Source organism: Oryx dammah, unplaced genomic scaffold (genome assembly GCF_014754425.2).
Source record: "Oryx dammah isolate SB20612 unplaced genomic scaffold, SCBI_Odam_1.1 HiC_scaffold_5, whole genome shotgun sequence".
NCBI classification, from domain to species: domain Eukaryota; kingdom Metazoa; phylum Chordata; class Mammalia; order Artiodactyla; family Bovidae; genus Oryx; species Oryx dammah.
This window is the reverse complement of record NW_024070189.1, coordinates 90,297,586-90,319,739: the sequence shown is the minus strand read 5'-3', so window position 1 is coordinate 90,319,739 and position 22,154 is coordinate 90,297,586. Positions and strand designations below refer to the sequence as shown.

The 22,154-nt window shown below is 50.0% G+C and overlaps 1 protein-coding gene across 4 annotated transcripts; it reads left to right on the top strand.

Moving 5' to 3' along the window:
• Window positions 1-218: 218 nt before the first annotated feature.
• On the top strand, window positions 219-21,617 carry PLIN3 (perilipin 3). Of its 4 annotated transcripts, none has more exons than XM_040242029.1 (8): window positions 219-313; window positions 3,434-3,515; window positions 8,882-9,080; window positions 9,241-9,323; window positions 10,470-10,767; window positions 15,567-15,766; window positions 17,048-17,173; window positions 20,800-21,617. In XM_040242029.1, the coding sequence occupies exons 2-8, from the start codon at window positions 3,450-3,452 to the stop codon at window positions 21,139-21,141; spliced, it is 1,314 nt and encodes a 437-aa protein (XP_040097963.1). In that variant the 5' UTR covers window positions 219-313; window positions 3,434-3,449; the 3' UTR covers window positions 21,142-21,617. The 4 variants fall into 4 exon arrangements, with proteins under 4 accessions (XP_040097963.1, XP_040097961.1, XP_040097962.1 ...); XM_040242027.1 differs by having other exon boundaries at window positions 20,797-21,617; XM_040242028.1 differs by having other exon boundaries at window positions 258-339; window positions 20,797-21,617.
• The last annotated feature ends 537 nt before the right edge of the window (window positions 21,618-22,154 follow it).

The window sequence follows — 22,154 nt, the reverse complement described above, 5'->3', positions numbered from 1 at the left end:
TCCCAGGGTCCCAGACAGGGAAGAGGCTCTCCTGGGCTGGCTCCGGGGTCGTACGGGTGTCGCCAACTGGGTGCACAGTTGGGAGGGCGCCCTAGTCCAGCCTTTCCTGAACTTCACTTGTGGCTCCAAAGCCCGAAGCCGGGCGAGGGGCGTGGCCTGGCGGCAGGCGGCCCCCAACCAGATTGGTCCTCCGACCCGTCACTCCCGGGCGCCCGTCCCCAAATATAAACGCTGGTCTTGGTCCGGCCCAGGACGGTTTTGGAGCTGGCTTTGAAGCAGTGGCGGCTGCGCCCTGGACTTCCCGCTGACCGCGGTGAGAGGCGAGGGACCCCGATTGAGGTGGGGGCAGGGTCCGCTGAGTCCTGGGGTGCCCTAAGGGAGGCAGGCACAGGGAGGGCCTTCCTGGGGACTCTGCTCGTCTCCGCGGCCTGGGGAGGGGTCTCCAGCCTGGGCTGAGCACTCTTCCCTCCCCAGAGAAATTCAACTTCTGGAACAGGCTTCGACGTTCAGACTTTCTTCTCTCAATATCTAGGACTTTGGCGGGGGGGAGGCGCACGAAAGAACACCCTAGAAGTGGCAGCATGGGGCGGGGGGCCAAGTCCCCCGTCCCAAACCACATCCTCCTGCATTGCTGACGCACTTTGGAGACAAGCCGTAGCCCATTCCGCGTAGAAATTCCCCCCCCAACCCCGACCAGGGGAGCAATCCCTCTGCCTAGCAAAGCCCCTTCCTCTCCTGATGGTTTTGCCGCCTGGGGACTTGGCCCCTCCCTTGCCCTCCTTCTGGCACCCCAGCTGACTCTGGGAGGATCTGGGGCCAATCCCGCCCCCTTTTCCTGGGTGGTGTGGCCAGTGGATTGCACAAAGTGGCGGTGGGACGGCCTACCCTTTATCTGAGTCCTTGGGACGTTTGTAAAACCAGAGCCAAGGCTTGGGTTCCTTCTCGGGAGAACTCTGGAAGTTGGATCTTAGCATATCCTGGCTGCAGTTGGACGGCTGCGGGACTCCAGTTTCAGCCAGTTCTTGCTCTCACAGCTGAGGCCCGCTGCAGGCAGGTTGCTGACCCCCAAGGACTTTTATGGGGCAGAGGGGTGTGATATCTGCAATGGCCATCCTTGGTTAAACCGATTCCAGAGGGACTGGATGGACAAAACGGATGGGAGGGAGGACCTGTGTGCTGTCCAGCTGAACTCAGACTCTGGGGAAGATGAGGGGGAGAACAAGAGTGAGGTGATGATCACCCGGGTGGATGTGCCTCCTCTCCCCACTTCCGCTGTGGGGGACCTTTGTACCAAGCAGAAGCTCAATCCTGGCTGGTTTCACCAGTTTCTGTGTGGCAGACAGACTGGTGTGAAATGGATCCGTTTACTGAGTGCCTACTACATGCCAGGTCCCAAGCTAAGTGCGCACGTGCAGTCTCTCCTCCAATCCGCAGGGACTCTGTGCTAGGAATGGTTACCTCCATTTCATAGATGTGGGAAGTGAGGCTCCAAGAAGGGGTGTTGCCTTCCTAAGCTCCCACAGCTAGCAAGTTGCAGAGCTGGGATTAGAACCCAGTTTGGACACCAGAACTGGTGCTCTCAAAACATCGGTTTGCCGGGTTCCACTCGTGTGTGTGCATGCTAAGTCGCTTCAGTCATGTCCAACTCTTTGTGACCCCATGGACTGTAGCCTGTCAGGCTCCTCTGTCCATGGGATTCTCCAGGCAGAAATACTGGAGTGGGCTGCCATTTCCTTCTCCAGGGGATCTTCCCAACCCAGGGTTCGAACCCTCCTCTCTTATGTCTCCTGCCTTGGCAGGCAGGGTTTTTACCCACTTCCCAGGTTCTGAGAAGCCTGGGTTCCACTTCGGGAATGGCAAACACAATGTCTGGAAGAAAATGCTTAGACTCGAGGTCAGGGGTTCACCAGAGGCTTCTAGAATGACCCTGGGGGTCATTCATTGTGAGGGGACTTCTCTGGCGGTCCAGTGGTTAAGACTGTGAGCTTCCACTGCAGGTGGGGCACAGGTTTGATCCCTGGTCAGGGAACATGCCATGTGGTATGACCAAAAAAAAAAAAGAAGCACTTGGGGAACCAGTCTTAAGGAAGGTTTAGCCCCATTTTACAGATAAGAGGACTGAGGTTATCAGGTTATGAGATTATCAGTTACGAGGTTATCAGCTCCTTGCCCACTTGCCCAGCATAGGTGGGGCTGGGACTCCTGAAATGTAATCTGACGAGGCTCTAGTTTTTCCATCTGGCCAGGAAAGTGGAGCACCTGTGGCTGCTGTCTTGCCTGCAAATATGTGCATTAGATTCACCCAGGGAACCTCTCTTTTGTTTTCCCCACATCCCTGAAACTGACACGATGGACCTGCACTGGGGCCAGGCATGGTCTCTCTAGCTTTTATTTTCAACGTTAATTTTTTTTTTGAACAGATAATATTATCTACTTGGCGCACAAGTCAGAGGCTTGCCCCAGCTACACAATCTTTCTTCCTGTGTCTCTTTAAAGATTTATAAGCAAAAACTTTAGCCCCACTCACACCTTTGGTCTCTTAACAATATCTTGTGTTAGTCGCTCAGTAGTGTCTGACTCTTTTGCGACCCCAAGGACTGTAGCCCGCCAGGCTCCTCTGTCCATGGATTCTCCAGGGAAGAATACTAGAGAGGGTAGCCATTCCCTTTTCCACGGCATCTTCCCAGACATGGGCTGTGTCAATTATGTGTAAGTTTTACAGTCTTCAGCCACTGCCCTGGGCTACCATTGTTATCTATCTTTATTGCCCTTCTTTTCAGCAACACAGGTACACACGTCTCTGTCCACGTGGCAGTACAGTATGGGACTGTCCCTGAAGTGAGGTTTCTGGGTCAAAGGGAAGATGTCTTGAAACCCAGTAGTAACTGACAACTTGCCAACTCCAGGGGTTTTGCACTATAATACTGATACAGGTGGGGCTTCCCAGGTGACTCAGCAGTAAAGAATCCACACGCCAATGCAGGAGACTTGATCCCTGCCTGGGGAAGATCCCCTGGAGAAGGAAATGGCAACCTACTCCAGTGTTCTTGCCTGGGAAATCCCACGGACAGAGGAGCCTGGTGGGATACAGTCCACAGGGTCACAAAGAATCGGACACAACTGAGTGACTAAACGACAAAGACAACTGATGCAGGTGAGCCCTTGGAGGGCTGTGTGCAGACCTTGCCTTTTAAGTTGTGGCCCCAAGACCAGCTGCTTGAGCAGCAGCTGGGAGCTTGTTGGAAATGCAGACTTCTGACCTGATGAATCAGCACCATTTTGAACAGGCTCACAAGTGCATGTAATTGATCTGGAGGCAGAGTTCTAGGAAACTGGGTGGGTGGGGAAGCCCTGAGGGCAGGTGTGAACCCGGACTTGCCCATGGAGGGAAGCGAGAAGCAGGCTGTACCCTGACTAGTCCTTCTGTTCACAGCGCACGCTTCTGAGAAATGTCTGCTGACGAGACTGAAGCCACTGCCAGCACCCAGGTGACGGCAGAGGAACCGGTACAGCAGGTGAGGAAGGCCTGGGATCTGTGGGAGGGCCTTCCCACACGGGGAGCCTTGGCAGGAGGCTGCTGGCAGCACAGGGGGGTCGAGAGATACCCTTCCAAGTGGGTTGAGTTCTAGACCCTAGCAGGTACCCCATTAACAGGTGAAGGTGGGAGAACTTGGGGTTCCAAGGGCTCTTGGGAGAACAGGGGTGCAGCTCTGTTTGAACTGCCTGGCTCCCCCAGGCAGTTCTAATGCACATATCAGAGTCCTCCTTCTAAGAAAGTCAGTTTCTATTTCCACTTCTTCTTCCCAGTTTAAATAAAATTCCCCCTGCTACTTTTTTTTTTTTTTTTTGGCCATGCCAGGACTCTTGGGATCTTAGTTCCCCAACCAGGGATCGAACCCAAGCCCTCAGCAGTGAATGCTATGCGTCCTAACCACTGAACTGCCAGAGAGTTTCCCAAAGCCCCTTTTAATAGTTTTTTAAAAATAGAAAGTGAAAGTGGCTCAATCATGTCCGACTCTTTGCGACCCCATGGACTGTAGCCTACCAGGCTCCTCCGTCCATGGGATTTTCTAGGCAAGAATACTGGAGTGGGTTGCCATCTCCTTCTCCAGGAGATCTTCCCAACCCAGGGATTGAACCCGGGTCTCCCACATTGTAGGCAGACGCTTTACCATCTTAGCCACCAGGGAAGAGGTATCATTCGCATACCATAATTGGAGAAGGAAATGGCAGCCCACTCCAGCGTTCTTGCCTGGAGAATTCCATAGAGAGAGGAGCCTGATGGGCTACAGTCCATGGGGTCTCAAAGATTCTGACATGACTAAGTGACTAACACATGCACACACACATACCATAAAATTCATCCTTATGAGGACTTCCCTGGCAGTCCAGTGGTTAAGACTCTGCATGCCCACTGCAGGGGGCATAGGTTCAATCCCTGGTGGGGGAACTAAGATCCCACATGCCCTGTAACAAGGCAAAACAAAACAAAAAGATGATGAAGCATTTTTTAAAAGTTTACCCTTATGAAGAGTACTACTTAATGATTATTAGTAAACTACCCATATGCAGCCGTCACCGCCACACTGGACATTTTCATCTCCCGCCAAAAGAGACCCTGTACCCACCAGCAGTCACTCGTCATTTCTGTTTCTCCTGGGAACCCCTTATCTAGGTTCTGTCTCTGCCGATTTGCCTGTTTTGGACATTTCATATAAATGGAGACATACGCTACAATACCCTTTTGCATCTAGCTCCTTCTTACTGAGCGTTATCTGTTTGAGGTCCCTCTGTGTTGTATTGATAGCATCTGTCGATGCTCTGTTCCCTTACTTTTTTTAAAGTTAATTTTTATTGGAGTATTTTGACTTCCCTGGTGGTCCTTCTGTGTAAAGGACCCTCCTGCCAATGCAGGATGCGAGAGACGAGGGTTCAGTCCTTAGCTTGGGAAGATCCCCTGGAGAAGGAAATGACAGCCCACTGCAGTATTCTTGCCTGGAGAATCCCATGGACGGAGGAGCCAGGTGGGCTGCCATCCGTGGGATCAGAAAAGAATCAGACATGACAGCGACTGAACAACAACAGCAACAGTTGACTTTTATTTATTAATTCAGTTAATAATATAATTTATTAATACAGTGTTGTTCATTTCTGCTATACAGCAAGGTGAGTCAGTTATACGTATATCTACTGTTTTTTAGATTCTATTTTCATAGGTGATTACAGAATATTGAGTAGAATTCTTTGTGCTGTATAGTAGGTCCTTATTAATTTTCTCATTCCTTTTAAAAAATTATGGAAAAATCCACATGACATAAAAATATACTATTTTAACTGTTTTGAAGTGTGCAGGTCAGTGACATTAAGTACATTCATAGTGTACAACCATCATCACTGTCTTATTCCAGAACTCTTTCCTCACCCCAAATTGAAACTCCATACCCACTAATCGTCACGCCCGTTCCCCTCTCCCCCAGCCCCTGACAACCACTAACCTGCTTCCTGCCGATGGATTTACCTATTGGACATCTTGTAGAAGCAAAATAAGTATAACCATGTTTATAAAAGTAGAACCTTCTGGGACTTCCCTGGTGGTCTCAGGGCTTTGTGCTTCCACTGTAGAGGGTGAGGATTGGATCCCTGGTCATGGAGTTGAGATTTCACAAGCCACAAGGCACAGCTGAAAAAAAAGTAGAATCTTCTGCGTTAGGTACCACATAAGTGAAATCATACAGTATTTGTCCTTCTGTGTCTTGCTTGTTTCACCGAATATAATGTCCTCAAGGTTTACCCGTGTTGTGTCAGAATTTCCTTTTTAAGGCTGAATCCTATTCCACTGTGTGCATGGACCACAGGACACTCGGCTTGCTTCCACGTTTTAGCCATTGTGAATAAAGCTTCTTTGACCATGGGTATACAGATGTCTCTTTGAGATTCTGTTTTCAATGCTTTTGTCTATATACCCAGAAGTGGAACTGCTGGATCATATGATAATTCCATTTTTAGTTTTCTGAGGATCACCATAGTGTTGCCCATAGTGGCAGCATCATTTTGCTTTCCCGCTAATAGCACACAAGGCCTTCAATTTCTCCACATTCCCACCATCGCTTATTAATATCTGTTCATTTGATAGTAGCCATCACAGTGAGTGTGGGGTGTGAGGTGGTATCTCATTGTAGTTTTGACTTGAATTTTCCTAACGAATTGTGATGTGGAGAGTCTTTTGTGCCTGTTAGCCCTTCGAAGGCTATATTTGTGTGTGTGTGTGGGGGGGTGCTTTTCTCTAGCTGTGGCAAGTGGGGGCTTCTCATCGCGGTGGCTTCTCTTGTTGTGGAGCGCGGGCTTTAGGACGCAGGGCTCAACAGTTTCAGCTCCTGGGCTCTCGAGCACAGGCTATTAGTTGTGGTGCACAGGCTTGGTTGCTCCGTGGCATGTGGGATCTTCCTGGACCAGGGATGGAACCTGTACCTCTTGCACCGGCAGGTGAATTCTTTACCACTGAGCCACCAGGGAAGTCCTTGGAGGCTGTGAATTTTTAAAAACATGCTTTATACCACATTTTCTTTATCCATTCACGAATTCATGGACATTTAGATTTTTTCCATTTCTTGGCTGTTGTGAGTAGTGCTGGTGAAAACATCCATGTACAAGTCTTATGTGGACATGTGTTTTCCTGTCTCTAGGGTAGACTCATAGAAGCAGCATTGCTGGATTTTGTGGTAAATTTGTAACTAACTTCTAAAGAGACCTCCTGGGCAAATGCTGAAGGAGGACTGCCTGAGTCCAAGGTCCAGCTTTGCCATTGGCTAATTTTGTGACCTTGGATGACTTACTTAGCTTCTTCTTGCCCCAGTTTACCTGTCTGTAAAATTGGTATAATACTCCCAACCTCCTGGGACTGGCGATTGAACAAATTCTACAGGTAGCATCTATGAGACTTAAGTCTTCTGTATGCGTCTTCACATGGGTCACCTTTGCAACTCCTTTAGGACAGAAATGAATTCTCATTTTATGGGTCAGGAAACTGAGGCTCACAAGGCCTGTCTGACCACTCAGTTCTGCTCTTGTAGGTTCTGTTCAGTTCAGTGGCTCAGTCGTGTCTGACTCTTTGTGACCCCATGAATCGCAGCACACCAGGCCTCCCTGTCCATCACCAACTCCCGGAGTTCACTCAGACTCATGTCCATCGAGTCGGTGATGCCATCCAGCCATCTCATCCTCTGTCGTCCCCTTTTCCTCCTGCCCCCAATCCCTCCCAACATCAGAGTCTTTTCCAATGAGTCAACTCTTCGCATGAGGTGGCCAAAGTACTGGAGTTTCAGCTTTAGCATCAGTCCTTCCAATAAACACCCAGGACTGATCTCCTTTAGAATGGACTGGTCGGATCTTCTTGCAGTCCAAGGGACTCTCAAGAGTCTTCTCCAACACCACAGTTCAAAAGCATCAATTCTTCGGCGCTCAGCTTTCTTCACAGTCCAACTCTCACATCCATACATGACCACAGGAAAAACCATAGCCTTGACTAGATGGACCTTTGTTGGCAAAGTAATGTCTCTGCTTTTGAATATGCTGTCTAGGTAGGTCATAACTTTCCTTCCGAGGAGTAAGCATCTTTTAATTTCATGGCTGCAATCACCATCTGCAGTGATTTTTGGAGCCCCGAAAAATAAAGTCTGACACTGTTTCTACTGTTTCCCCATCTATTTCCCATGAAGTGATGGGACCAGATGCCATTATCTTAATTTTCTGAATGTTGAGCTTTAAGCCAACTTTTTCACTCTCCTCTTTCACTTTCTTGTAAGTTAAGAATGGCTATATTCAATACATAAATGAATGGGAATAGCCATGTGCCAATAAAACTTTATTTACAAAAACCAGGTAGCATGGAATATCATACCATGAAGCAGTGAGGTACTGACATGCAGTGCAATGTGGACGAAACTTGAAAGTATGTTCAGTGAGGGAAACCAGGCACAGAAAGACAGATACTGTCTGATCCCACTCACAAGAGGTCCTTAGAGGAGTCAAATCCATAGAGACACGTAGATGGTGGGGCCAGGGGCTAAGAGAGGGGAATCCGTGTTTAAAGGGGACAGAGTTTCAGTTTAAGAAGCTGAGAATCTGGAGACAGATGCTGGCAACGGTTGCACAGCAATGTAAGTATACTTAATGCCACTGAGCTGTGCATGTAATTATTTAAATGGTAAATTTTATGTGTATTTTACCACAATTTTTTAAAAAAGGAGTAAAGCACTGGCACACGCTACTACATGGAGGAACCTTGAAACTGTCCCTGTGTGAGAGAGGCCAGACACAAAAGGCCATGTGTGATTCCATTTTTTTGTGAGGTGTCCTGAACAGGCAAAAATCCAGGGTCAGAAAGTGGATTCATGGTTACCAGGGGCCGGTAGGCAAGGGTGTGATAGTCAGTGACAGCAAGTTTCTTTTGCGAGTGATCAATAAGTTCTGAAATTAGACAGAGTTACTCAACCTTGTGAACACACTAAAACCCTCTGAATCATGCATTTCAAAATGGTGAAATTCTCTGACATTTGAACTAGATTTCAATAATGCTGTTAGAAAAAAAAAAAAAAACAGGCAAAAGGAAAAGCAGGTAGTGGGCTGGCCCTGGGGTGGGGGATTGGGGGCATAGTTTACTGACGTCAGTTTTAGACCTGAGCTCCAGGACAGTGGGGTTCTCATGTCTTGTCACTGCCTGGCACACTGTGGGTGTCAAGGTCATGTTCAAACAAGTGAGCTGCCAGGCCGAGATAGAGGAAGCGCCTGGCGGAACCAGGGAGTTCCTGGCTTGTGCAACCAAATGAGCGCAGAGGGAGGGGGAGACGAGCCATGTCCGCGGCCTGAGCCTCTCTGCCCGTAGCCCAGCGTGGTGGACCGCGTGGCCGGCATGCCCCTCATCAGCTCCACCTGCAACATGGTGTCCGCCGCCTACACATCCACCAAGGAGAGCCACCCCCACGTCAAGACTGTCTGTGACGCGGCCGAGAAGGGGGTGAAGACCCTCACGGCTGCCGCGGTCAGTGGAGCCCAGCCCATCCTGTCCAAGCTGGAACCCCAGCGTGAGTGAAGCATGGGAGCCCATGGACCGTCCACTCCGGCCTATTTCCGGGTGGGGGAGGCGGGGCAGTGTCTGTGGACTCTCCTAGAGACCCCAAGGGATGTACATGCGCAGTAACCATCAGCTGTCTATCTTCCCCACCCCTATCCCCACCCCCACAGTCACCTCGGCCAGTGAATACGCCCACAGAGGGCTGGACAAACTGGAGGAGAATCTGCCCATCCTGCAGCAGCCGCCGGAGAAGGTGACTAACCCCCTCCATGAAGGGCGGGGTGGGGAGGATGCTCCGTTAAGACTGGGGGCCTACCTGGGTAGGGGGTCTGTGGTCTCAGCTTAACCCATAGCAGACAAACGTGACAGCATTTATTCTCCCACCCTCTCCCCATTGGACAGCTGGAGGAACATTCTGAACACCAGCCAGGTATGCCCACAGCCCCCTTGGGTCTTCCACCTTGCCTGGAGCAAAAGCCAGAATGTTTCTGGTGGTCCCACCTGGTCTAGCTCCACTGCCTCCTGACCTTCTACGCCCACCTCAGTTGCTCCATTCTGTCCGCGCTGGCCTCCATCCTCCAGTTCAGTCACATTAGTGCCCACATGTACGGGACAGGGTGATGGATACAGAGCCCTTGCCTTCATGGAACTTTCATCTTGGGGAGGCAGGGAAAAGCAGAGACAGTGAACACACGCATCTCAGAGCTGCCTCAGGACCTTTGCACATGACGTTCCTTCTCTGTGGACCAGGCTGCCCGGTCTCTGAACTTTCTCTGCACATGTTCTTTCTCTGCACCATCCAATATGGAAACCAACAACCGTATGTGGGTGTTGGGCCCTTAGAAGGTGGCCAGTATGACTGAGGAACTCAGTTACTAATTTTAATCATTTTAAATTTTGTTTTTTATCTCATCTATTTCCTTTGGATTTTTTGATGTGGACCGTCTTTGAAGTTTTTATTGAATTTGTTAGTCTTGCTTCTATTTTATGATTTGGTTTTCTGGCCCCAAGGCATGTAGACAGACTGGATTAGGATCCACTATAGTGGCCTCATTTTACCTTAATTACTGCCTTAGACTTCTCATCGCTAAATATGGTCACATTCTGAAGTCCTGGGGGCTTCAGTACCCTTCAGCCCAGAACACCATGGGGAGAAGTGGAGGCCCAGAGAGGTCGAGTGATTTGCCTGAGGATACACAGCTAGGATATATCAAGCCAAGGACTCTAAGAGGGCCATCCAGCCCCAGAGCATGTGATCTTAACTGCTCTCCCCCTCCAGGGTCACCCGGGAGCTGGAGCGCCTCCCTCCAGCCCACCCCTTCTAGAGGTTGGGCTGCAGGGGTCGGGGCACCCAGGTACGAGGGGAGAATGGAGATGCTGATGCTGGCCCTTCTTGTAGGTCCTGGCAGACACCAAGGAGCTTGTGTCGTCCAAGGTGTCAGGGGCCCGACAGGCTGTGTCCAGCACGGTGTCCAGTGCCAAGGACACTGTGGCCTCCCGAGTCACCGAGGCAGTGGACGTCACCCGGGGTGCTGTGCAGAGCGGTGTAGACTTGACCAAGTCCATGGTGGCCAGTGGCGTCCACTCGGTCGTGGGTTCCCGTGTGGGCCAGATGGTGCTGAGCGGAGTGGACACAGTGCTGGGCAAGTCGGAGGAGTGGGTGGACAACCACCTGCCCATGACGGACGCTGAGCTCGGTGAGTGCAGGCCTTGACTCTGGGGCCCCTCCCCAGACCATCTGATATGGGTCCCTCCTAGCCACCTGGAGTCTGTCCCTCACAGGCTGGCGTCTGGTCCCTGCCCCCTCTCCCCTTCTGTCTTAGCCCGCCTGAGTCAGCTTGGTTCCTCTGCCATGGTGCACGGTATCTGTCCTCCCTGAAGCAGCCTCCAGAGGGCGCCTATGAGCACTCAAGTCAGGCCCCTCCTCTTCCCGCAGCCCTCCAGGGCTCCCATCTCCCTGTTGGTAACAGCCTCAATCCTCCTGGAAGCTCCCTTGTTCTTACCCACCTGCTCTCATTCATTCTGCTCCAGCCTCACTGGCCTCCTTGCCCATCCTTGACCATGTTCCCACACCAGGGCCTTTGCACTGGCCTTTTCTTCTACCAGGAACCCTTACATGACATCTAGATGGCTCGTTCCCTTCCGACTCCAGCTTTGTGCTTACATGCTACAACCCCCCCATAAGACCTCTAAAATCACACTATTCCTTGTTCATATTGTGTCCTGAAACCTCAGCTTGGCTCTGATTTTTCTCTAGTCATCAATTCCACAAAGCAGAAGTTGTGTCCCCTGTCTGGTGCCCAGCAGGTGCTCAAGTCCCCGAATAAAATCACTGAAACTATTCTCTATCATTCCACCCATACCCAGGCATCTATTTGTTTGTTCAAACCCCGAGCACCGGTTATATGCCAAACCCGCTTCCAGGTTCTAGGGATATGTCAGTGAACAAAGTTTTGCCCTCATGGAACCTAAGGGGTACAGAAATTAGATTAAAGGAGATGTTTCTGAGGAGGTGACCTTGCCCTGAGGTTTATGAAGCTGTGCTGATGTCTGAGCAGAGAGACCAGGGGACAGGGTGGTGCCTGATGTGTGTGGGAGGAGCAGGGAGGAGGCAGATGTGGCTGGAGCAGAGTGAGCCTGGGAGAGAGAGGGAGGAGGGAAGGGCAGTGAGGGTACGGGAGCAGATGATGAGCCATGGGAGGACTTCGTCTTTTACCCCTAGGGCGATGGGAACCCTGGAAGACTGAGCAGAGGGGGCGGGGCCTGACTCAGTGTTCACAGGCGCCCTCTGGTGGCTATTATGGGAAAGACACCGGGGTGGGAAGCGAAGGAGACAGGTTCAGGTGACCCTGCAGGTCTAGGTGAGCTGTGATGGAGCTGGACCAGATGGTGGCAGGAATAAACCAGGGGTGAAAGTTGAGACAAAGCGGCCAGTCCTACTCGTGGTTTCATATACCTATGGCTCGTGGAGTTGGCCTTGGCCCTGCGTTCAAGGCAGAGCCATCCTTTGCACACCGTGATGGGGACTTCCAGCCATACCAGTATTGCACACACCAGTGCCCATGGCAACAAGGGTCCCCGAGGGCCATGTGTACCCAGACCCCACGCTCCATCCAGGGGAAGCAGGGCCAATGATCTCAGGCCCTGCAGCTCCTGGGTTGAGGGTCTCATGTCACTTGGCCTTTGAGTTTTTAAAACTTTACCCTGTATCTCTTGAAGGAAGGGATCCGGCTGATGTCTTCCATCTTGCACACCAAGTTCAGTGCCTGCTGGCCCCTCCTAGTGCTCAGACAGAGTAAGATGCAGCTGTGAGTCTTGGTCAGCAGAAGGCAGGGGAAGATGCAGAGTCTGCAGGGAGGCAGGTTGTGAGCCAGGCCTGGGAGCCACTTTAGAGAACAGATCTATCTGGCCAGCTTTGATTTTCTTTCTTTTGTGTCCATCTGCTAAGGATGAACAGCTTTCCTGGTGGCTCAGTGGTAAAGAATTTGCCTGCCAATGCAAGAGACGTGGGTTAGATCCGTGGGTGGGGAAGATCCCTTGGAGGAAGGAATGGCAACCAGCTCCACTAATCTGGCCTGGGAAATCCCATGGACAAAGGAACCTGGCGGGCTACAGTCCAGGGGATCACAAGGAGTCAGACACGACTTAGTGAATAAACAACAGCAACTAAGAATGAAATCATTGTGCAGAGCGGGGCTTCAGGTGCTAGGGAGTCTGTGAGTTAAGGTGCCATGTTATAGCTGGGACGCTACTCATGGGCTCCTGCCAGAACAGCCCTGCTCCCCTCATCTCCTGGGTCTCCCCTTTGCCAAGGGCACCTGCCCCCTCCAGGGGCCCTGCCAGCTTGCTCCCACATGCCTGGACTCTGCCAGACAGTTCAGTTCAGTTGCTCAGTCGTGTCTGACCCTCTGTGACCCCGTGGCCTGCAGCACACCAGGCTTCCCTGCTGGTTACCAACTCCCAGAGCTTGCTCAAACTCATGTCCATCAAGTTGGTGACACCATCCAACCATCTCATCCTCTGTTGCCCCCACATCAGGTCTTTTCCAATGAGTCATTTCTCATTGGTCTTTTCCAGTGAGTCAGTTGCCAGACAACCTTGGCCTAAATAACAAAGCTGCTTTCACTTCTGAGGGCAGAGCTCCAGGGTTCGCAGAGGGCCATGGAAAAGTTGTGACCAGTAGCCTGGGTTCAGAATATTGTTGGTTTGGATTTAGTATTTGCAGACTTGCCTTTGGTCAGGAGAATGGGGCAGGTTTGTTTTTCCCAAGATGCCAACTTTTGTTTTTGTTGCTTTTAAATGTCCCAGGTGTTTAGTATTTTTGTTCGGTTATTTGTTTGTTTTGTACATTGTATAATCCTTTTTTTGAAGTTAAAAAAATTTTTTTTGAAATATAATTGATTTACAATTTGTGGTAGTTTCAAGTATACAGCAAAGTAATTCCATTTTACATACATACATGAATATATTCTTTTTTAGATTCTTTTCCATTAGAGGAAGAGAATATACTACAGGATATTGAGTATAGTTCCCTTTGCTATAGTAGGTCCTTGTTAGTTATCTTTCTCATTTAGTTTTTACTTTTATTTACTTTTTAAAAAATCATTTATTTATTTTATTGGGCTGCTCTGGGTCTTAGTTGCAGAATGCAAACCAAATCTTCAATTTTTGTCATGGCAGGCAGGATCTTTAGTTGCAGCAGGTGAACTCTCAGTTGTGGTATGTGGGATCTAGCTCCCTGACCAGGGGTTGAACCTGGGCTCCCTGCACTGGGAGCTTGGAGTCTGGACCACTGGACCACCAGGGGGGTTCCTTTTTTTCTTTTTAAGTATAACTTTTTTTCAGGGGACCACATTTTCTTGACAGGCCAGGTGGTAAATAATTTGGGCTTTTTTGGGCCATACAGCCTTTGTTCCAACTATGCAACTCTGTCATTGTAGCACAGAAGCATAGTCAGTAGGTAAATGAATGGGTATGACTACATGTCAACAAAATTTTGTTGACGAAAGTAGCTGGCATTCAGCCCAGGGGCTGTATTTGCAGACCCTGCTACAGGGCATTTCAAATCCAGATAAGGTTACTTACAAAACTCAGACTTTAAGAGCTACTATATTAAAGTCTACAGGGAGCAGAATAAGATAGGGAAAAACTATCAAGACAGATGGATTTCCATCCTATTACCTTGTAAGTTTACGGGTATTTTCTGGACTAGACAGTCCTAACTTTTCCTTAACTGGTGTGAAGATGGTTCTCTTGTGGCTCAGACTTCTCCTCATGGAGAGTCAAGTATCATGGACAAGAACATGGGGCCTCGCGTCAGATCTTAACTTGTGGAGCCCCAGCTGGGTGACCTTCGGCAAGTCAACTAATCTCTCTGAGCCCCAGTTTCCCCATCTGTAAAAATGGGATGACAGCGCTTCCCTATTAGAACTGTTAAGATTTAACAAGAATACATGTGAGGAACATGCCTGGTGGTCCAGTAGTTAATAATCCGGGCTTCCAATGTAGGGGGCACAGGTTTGATTCCTGGTCGGGGAACTAAGATTCCCGAATGCTACACAGCATGGCCAGGAAAAAAAAAAAAGACAAAATGCATGCAGAGACCTGCTGCTGCTGCTAAGTCGCTTCAGTCGTGTCCGACTCTGTGCGACTCCATAGACGGCAGCCCACCAGGCTCCCCTGTCCCTGGGATTCTCAAGGTAAGAACACTGGAGTGGGTTGCCATTGCCTTCTCCAATGCATGAAAGTGAAAAGTGAAAGTGAAGTCGCTCAGTCGTGTCCGACTCTTAGCGACCCCATGGACTGCAGCCTACCAGGCTCCTCCATCCATGGGATTTTCCAGGCAAGAGTACTGGACTGGGGTGCCATCGCCTTCTCCAATGCAGAGCACCTAGAACATTGTAAAAGATTAACCACTGTTAATATATGCTAGGACCTATACAGGCAGCATTGGCCAACTTTTTTTGTAAAGGCTCAGATAATGAATATATTTTTAAAAATATTTATTTACTTATTTGGTTGTACGGGGTCTTAGTTGCAGCACACGAGATCTTTAGTTGAGGCACGCAAACTCTTGGTTGCAACGTGCGGAATCTAGTTCCCTGACCAGAGATCGAATCCAGGCCTCCTGCACTGGATGCGGAGTCTTAGCCACTGGACCAACCAGGAATTCCCAGACAATATTTTCATCTCTGCAGGCTAAGAGGCCACATACTCTGCTACTATAGTTTGAAAGCCGCTGTAGACAGTGTATAACGAACATGCACAATTGTCACAGGTTGGATCATATAAAACTGGAGGCAGGACAGATACAGTCCAAGGATCATAGTTTTCAGACCCTCACATTAGTCTAAGGCCTCTTAATCCCAGGATATTTGGCCCCCATCCTACCCATTTCACAGATGAGGAAAAAGCCAAGGCAGGGAGATCCTTTTACCCTTGTAGACCAGGGCATAAACTCTGCCTTCACCATGCTTCTCCTGCCTCCCCACCACAGCCCGCCTCGCCACATCCCTTGAGGGCTTCGACATCGCCTCGGTGGCCCAGCAGCGCCAGGAGCAGAGCTACTTCGTGAGGCTGGGCTCCCTGTCGGAGAGGCTGCGCCAGCGGGCCTACGAACACTCTCTGGGCAAACTGCAGAACACCAGGCAGAAGGCACAGGAGGCCTTGCACCAGCTGTCACAGACGCTTATCCTGGTGAGGTCCATGGTGAGAGGGTTTGGTGGCGAGGGCAGTGGTAAGCAGCATACGCCCCAGTGAGCCCTCCTCAAGCCTGGTGGTTTATTCCTCCCCATTCTGCATATCTGCTTGGGCCGGCTCATGCGGTTGCAGTCGTGGTTGAATTTGCTGGGGCTGCTGTAACCAAGTACCCCGAACTGGGCAGCTTAACACACATTCACTGCCTCACAGTTCTAGGGGCTGAGAGTTCAAGATCCAGATGTCAGCAGGGTTGGTTCTTTCTGAGGCCTTGCTCCTTGGCGTGTGGATGGTGTCTTCTCTCTGTGCCCTCACCTGCTCATCCCTCCATGCGTCTGTGTCCTAACATCCCCCTTAAAAAAAAAAAAATTTCGTTCGTTTATTTTCTTTTTGGCCACGCTGTGCGTCATGCAGAAGCTTAGTTCCCTCCCCGACCAGCAATTGAACCTGTGGCCGCTGCAGTGGGGCCTCAGAGTCTTAATCACTGCACCACCAGGGAAGTCCACCTAAGAGCCCCTTTTTATTTAAGGACACCAGTCATATAAAAACGTTGTTGTTCAGTTGCTAAGTCATGTCTGACTCTTTGTAACCCCATGGACTCTAGCACACCAGGCTTCCCTGTCCTTCACTATCTCCCGGAGTTTGCTCAGATTCATGTCCATTGAGTCAATGAAGCCATGCAACCATCTCATCCTCTGTGACCTCAACCTGTCCCAGTGTCAAGGTCTTTTCCATTGAGTCAGCTCTTCACATCAGGTGGCCAAAGTATTGGAGCTTCAGCATCAGCATCAGTCCTTCCAATGAATATTCAGGGTTGATTTCTTTTAAGATTGACTGGTTTGATCTCCTTGCAGTCCAAGGGACTCTCAAGAGTCTCCTGCAACACATTTCGAAGGCATCAGTTCTTCAGCACTCAGCCTTTTTTATGGTCCAACTTTCACATCTATACATGACTACTGGAAAAACCATAGCTTTGGCTATATAGACCTTTGTTGGCAAAGTGATGTCTCTGCTTTTTAATATGCTGTTTAGATTTGTCATAGCCTTTCTTCCAAGGAGCAAGCATCTTTTAGGTCTACCCTAATGATCTCATTTTAGCTTAATCACTTTGAAGACATGTCTTCAAATGCAGTCACAGCCTAAGGTCCTAGGGTTCAGGGCTCCAACCCCCTGGGCTCCCTGTGGATTCCTGCCTCTTCCAGCATTCCTGTGGATCCCCAGGGGCTCTCCCAGCTTCATTCACGCCCTGAGGCAGCCACTGTCTATCTCCCTCTGCCCCAGATGGAAACCATCAAGCAGGGCGTCGATCAGAAGCTGGTGGAGGGTCAGGAGAAACTACACCAGATGTGGCTTGGCTGGAACCAGAAGCGGCTGCAGGGCCCGGAGGAGGACGCAGCCAAGCCAGAGGTACCTACCTGGGGTGGCACTGGGCGCTTGGGGCCCTGGCTCCCCTCTCCACACGCTTTCCCCAGCCTCTCCTCCCATTAAGTGCCTTCAGGACCTGATGACAACTCCTCCAGGATACCTGCCTGGATTTCTACTCTTGGGTGTGCGTATTGCTTCTGAACCACAGGGCACTTGATTGGGATGGGTCTCTACCTGCTGATTTCTAAGCCATGCTCCATTTTCTTGAGTCCTGACTCCTCGGGTTTCCCAGGTGACTCAGCGATAAAAGAATCTGCCTGCCGGTGCAGGAGGTGCAGGAGACGCCGGTTCAATCCCTGGGTCGGGAAGATCCCCCGGAGGAGGAAAGGGCAATCCACTCCAGTATTTTTGCCTGGAAAATCCCATGAACAGAGGCTCTTGGCCGACTACAGTCCATAGGGTCACGGAGTCAGACTCGTGACCCTCTCCCCCGTCCCAGCGTCCCATGACACCCTTCATATGTGCCCGCCAGGCTCCTCAGGACAGCTCCTCACTAGCACGCTCTGGCCCCTCCAGCCCATGGCAAGCGCTGGTCTCTTGAACGAGCCCTGACTTTTGCCACCTGTGGTGCCCCTCATCCAGGCTTTCATTGAGTTGCTGCCTTAAACAATTCTCGTGCCTCATTCTGAACCATAGCCTCTCTGTGTTAGGGACTCTTTTAATATCCTAGCACTGCAGGTTCTCAGCCTAACCTCGCTGGGCCTCAATTTCCCCATCTGTGAATGGGGTGCAGGACCATCTGCAGGGTCATTAAGGTGAAATGAACATACGTGTTTATAGCAGTATTTGAGTCACAACAGCCACAAAGTGGAACAGCCCAGATGTCCACCAGCAGATGATGCAGCACAAAATGTGGTCCTTCCACATGGGAGCATCACTCAGCTGTGAAAAGGAGGGAAGCCTGACACTCACTACCACATGGACGGACCCTGAGAACACGATACTCAGTGAGAGAAGCAGGCACAGAAGGACGCACCGGGTGGGATTTCGTTGATGGGAAACGTCCAGAACAGGCCGATCTGTTGACACAGAGAGTGGATGAGTGGTTGCTGGGAGCTGGGAGAGGGGTAAGTGGGGAGGGAGTGTCTTTTTCTTTCTGTGCTTTTTATTTTTTGGTCAAGCCAGAAGGCTTTTGAGATCTTAGTTCCCTGACCAGGGATCAAACCTGTGCCCCTGGCAGTGAGAGCTCAGAGTCCTAACCATTGGACTCCCAAGGAATTCCCTTTTTTTTTTGGAGTTTCTTTTGGGGTGATGGAATGTTCTGAAATTAGATAGAAGGGCTGGTTGCACTACCTGGTGAATGTACTATATAAAAAAAAAATCACTGAATTGTTCACTTAAAAGCGTGAGTTTCCTGGTATATGAGTTATTTTACACACACACACTTTGACACATAAGGCACAAAGTGTTAAAAAAATGATATTTCTAAAGATATTGTGAGTATCTCTGTAAAACTGTTGTGCATTCAGACCCTAACCACTTAAAACCATCAACCCCAACCCCCCAACTGCTGAAGAGAAAATAGATACTGATCTTGGCAGAACCTCCTGGCCAGGTTCAAAGCCAGAGTCCTCAGCTGACCAGGCTCAGGACAGTCTAGGGTCCCTACCTGCTTTGATTTCTTCCCCAGACTCAGGAATTTTCAAGGACTCTTATCTCAGCTATGGTCTCCCCAACTACTTACATCTTCTCCCTCAAAAGTTCTTCCAGACCTTCTCATTAAAAAAAAAAAAACACCACTTTTTCAAAAACAAATTTATTGAGGTGTAAAATTCAGTATCTTGTACTTTAAAAAAGTTTTGAGGGAATTCCCTGGTGGTCCAGTGTGTTAAGGACTCAGGACTTTCGCTGCTGTGGCCCGGGTTCAATCCCTGGTTCAGGGAACTAAGATCCCACATACTGTACAGTGAGACCAGAATTAAATAAAGGAGTTTTGAGATATAATTCGCATACTGTATAACTGACCCATTTAAAGTGTACAATTTAGTGGTTTTTAGTGTATTCATGGGTTGTATGACTATGAACTGTGTTAATAATTCAGAGCATTCGCATCACCCCAAGAGGAGACTGTCTCCCCAGTATCATAACAGCCCGTTTCTGTCTTCCTCCATGCCCTGGAAACCACAGATGTACTTTGTCTCTATGGATATTTCATATCAGTGGAATCATACACCATGTGGCCGTCTGTGTCTGGCTCCTCTCACTGAGCATCCTGTCTTTAAGGTTCATCCACGTGGCAGCAGGTGTCAGGGCTTCACCCCTTTATATGGCGGAAGAACGTCGCGGTGTGTGAATGAACCACATTTTGTGTCCCCGTTTGCCAGCAGATGGGCATTTGGGTTGTTTCCGCTTTCGGCAGCTGTGAATAACACCCCTTTGAGCATTTGTGTACCAGTCTTGGCACAGACATGCATTTTCTTTTCTCTCGGGCGGAAGTCTAGGGGGTGGAATTGCTGAGTCAAGTGCTTACTTAGGCTTACAGTTTACCATTTTGAGGAACTGTCAGATCATCTCCCAAAGTGACTGCTGCGCTCCAATATATGAGGGTTCCAATTTCTTCCCATCCTCGCCAGGGCCTGTTCGATCTTTTTTTTTTTTTTTTCAGATTTATTTGGCTGTTCCAGGGCTTAGTTGTGGCATTCAGGATCTTGAGTTGCAACATTCAGGATCTAGTTCCCTGGCCAGGAATGGAACACGGACCCCATGTATTGGGAGCATGGAGTCTTAACCACTGGACTACCAGGGAAGTCCCATATGTGTCTTTTTTTTTAAACAATTTTTTTTTGTTTTTCGGCTGTGCTGGGTGTTTGTTGTTGCACGGACTTTCCCTAGCTGCAGCAAGTGGGAGCTGTTCTTTGTTTTGGTGCACAGGGCTCTTTCTGCAGTGGCTGCTTTTGTTGCAGAGCACAGGCTCCGGGGTGTACGGGCTTGGTTGCCCCAAGGCATGTGGGAACCTTCCCAGACCAGGAATCGAACCGGTGTCCCCTGCTTTGGCAGGCAGATTCTTAACCAGTGGACCACCAGGGAAGCCCCCATATCCGTCTTTTTTGACCCAAATCATCCTAGTATGGGTGAGGTGTGTCTCATTGTGGGTTTGAGCCACACTTCCCTGATGCCTAATGAGGCTGAACATCTTTTCATGTGCTTATTGTTCTGTGTATCTTCTTTGAAAATATCTCTGTGCCTGTTTTTCAATTTGACCAGCAATTATCTGGCACAGTTTGAAACTCAAAGCACTGGTATTCTGAGCCTCCGTGCCCTCGGGAAAGGCTTTCCCCAAGGTGGGTGGAATATCCCCATTTCCTCTTTCCTGGGCTTTGGGTCCTGCTGTTGTTCAGTCGTGTCAAAAGTCGTGTCTGACTTTTTGCCACCCTGTGGACAGTAGCCTTCCAGGCTCCTCTGTCCATGGGATTTTCTCAGGCAAGAATACTGCAGTGGGTTGCCATTTCCTTCTCCAGGGGATCTTCCCGAACCAGGGATCGAACCCACATCTCCTGCATTGACAGGTGGATTCTTTACTGCTGAGCCACCTGGGAAGCCCTTTGAGTCCTGTTACCCCCAAAGAAAAGGGTCTTGATGTCACGCCCCCACCCGCCCCTTCTCAGCAGGTCGAGTCTCAGACACTCGCCATGTTCCGTGACATCACCCAGCAGCTCCAGACCACCTGTGCCTCACTGGGCTCCAGCCTCCAGGGTCTGCCCGCCCACATCAAGGACCAGGCGCTACAGGCTCGCCAGCAGGTAGAGGACCTCCAAGCCACCTTCTCTGGCATCCACTCCTTCCAGGATCTGTCCAGCAGCGTCCTGACACGGAGCCGCGAGCAGGTGGCCAGGGCCCGAGAGGCCCTGGACCACTTGGTGGAGTATGTGGCCCAGAACACACCCATCACGTGGCTGGTGGGCCCCTTCGCCCCCGGAGTCGTCGAGAAAGCCCCAGAAAAGAAGAAATAGGAGAGGCTGGAGGAGGGCTCAGAGGGCTCCGGCCTTCTCCGAGGGGCTGGCGAGTGACAGGGGACCCTCACTGGGAACGCACCTCAGGAAGCTGAGGTTCTCAGATCTGACCTGTCCCTCATCCTCTCCATGCTTGGAGGAAGCGTGTCCTGAGCATCACATCTGTCATCAGGACAAGAGTTCTAGGGAAAAAAATGTTTTTTTCTAGAGGGTTCCAAATTTTTCTTCTTCCTTAAAAACCAGTAATATAGTTCTTACATCCCACACCCTTTTTCTACATTGAGGCCCCTGGATATCAGCCTGAAGCTAGTAGACTTGGACCTCTGGGAGGTGGGCCTCTTAGGGGTGAGGTGGGGGCAGGGCAGCTGACAGTCTGGAGCAGGAGGGAGGGAGCTCAGGCCTGCTCAGCAAGCCCTGGGTTCAGGACGCTTCAGTGCTGCCTTAATAAATTTTACCTGCAAAGTCCAGGCCTCATATATATGTGTATATGTGTGTGTGTGGTTTTTTAATTTTTCAGCAACTGGACAACTCTGGAGCCTCTGTATGGCCTTCTTGGGCTGTGGGGGGTCTTTCATCTCCCCCTTACTCATCTGCCAGAGTCTTGCCCCCATTGTCACATCCCAGGCAGCCAGAGGATGGGATAAGCCTACCCGCTTTTCCTGAACTGGGCCTTCTCAGGCGTGTGGGGGAACTGTGTGACCCCCGAAAGATGCTGATGACCTGATTTCTCATCTGGCAAAGGAGACTTTACAAATGGGATTCAGTTAACACATTACTGACCAGACATGTTAATATGTCTTTTTTCACCTGAAAGTTATTGACTGGAGACGTATCAGTATGTTTTTAGAGAATGATACCATTATCATCAGGCTTCCCTGGTGGCTCAGGTGGTAAAGAATCCACCTGCCAATGCAAGGGACACGGGTTTGATCCCTAGGTCTGGAAGATCCCCTGGAGAATGGAATGGCAACCCACTCCAGTGTTCTTGCCTGGAGAATCTCATGGACAGAGGA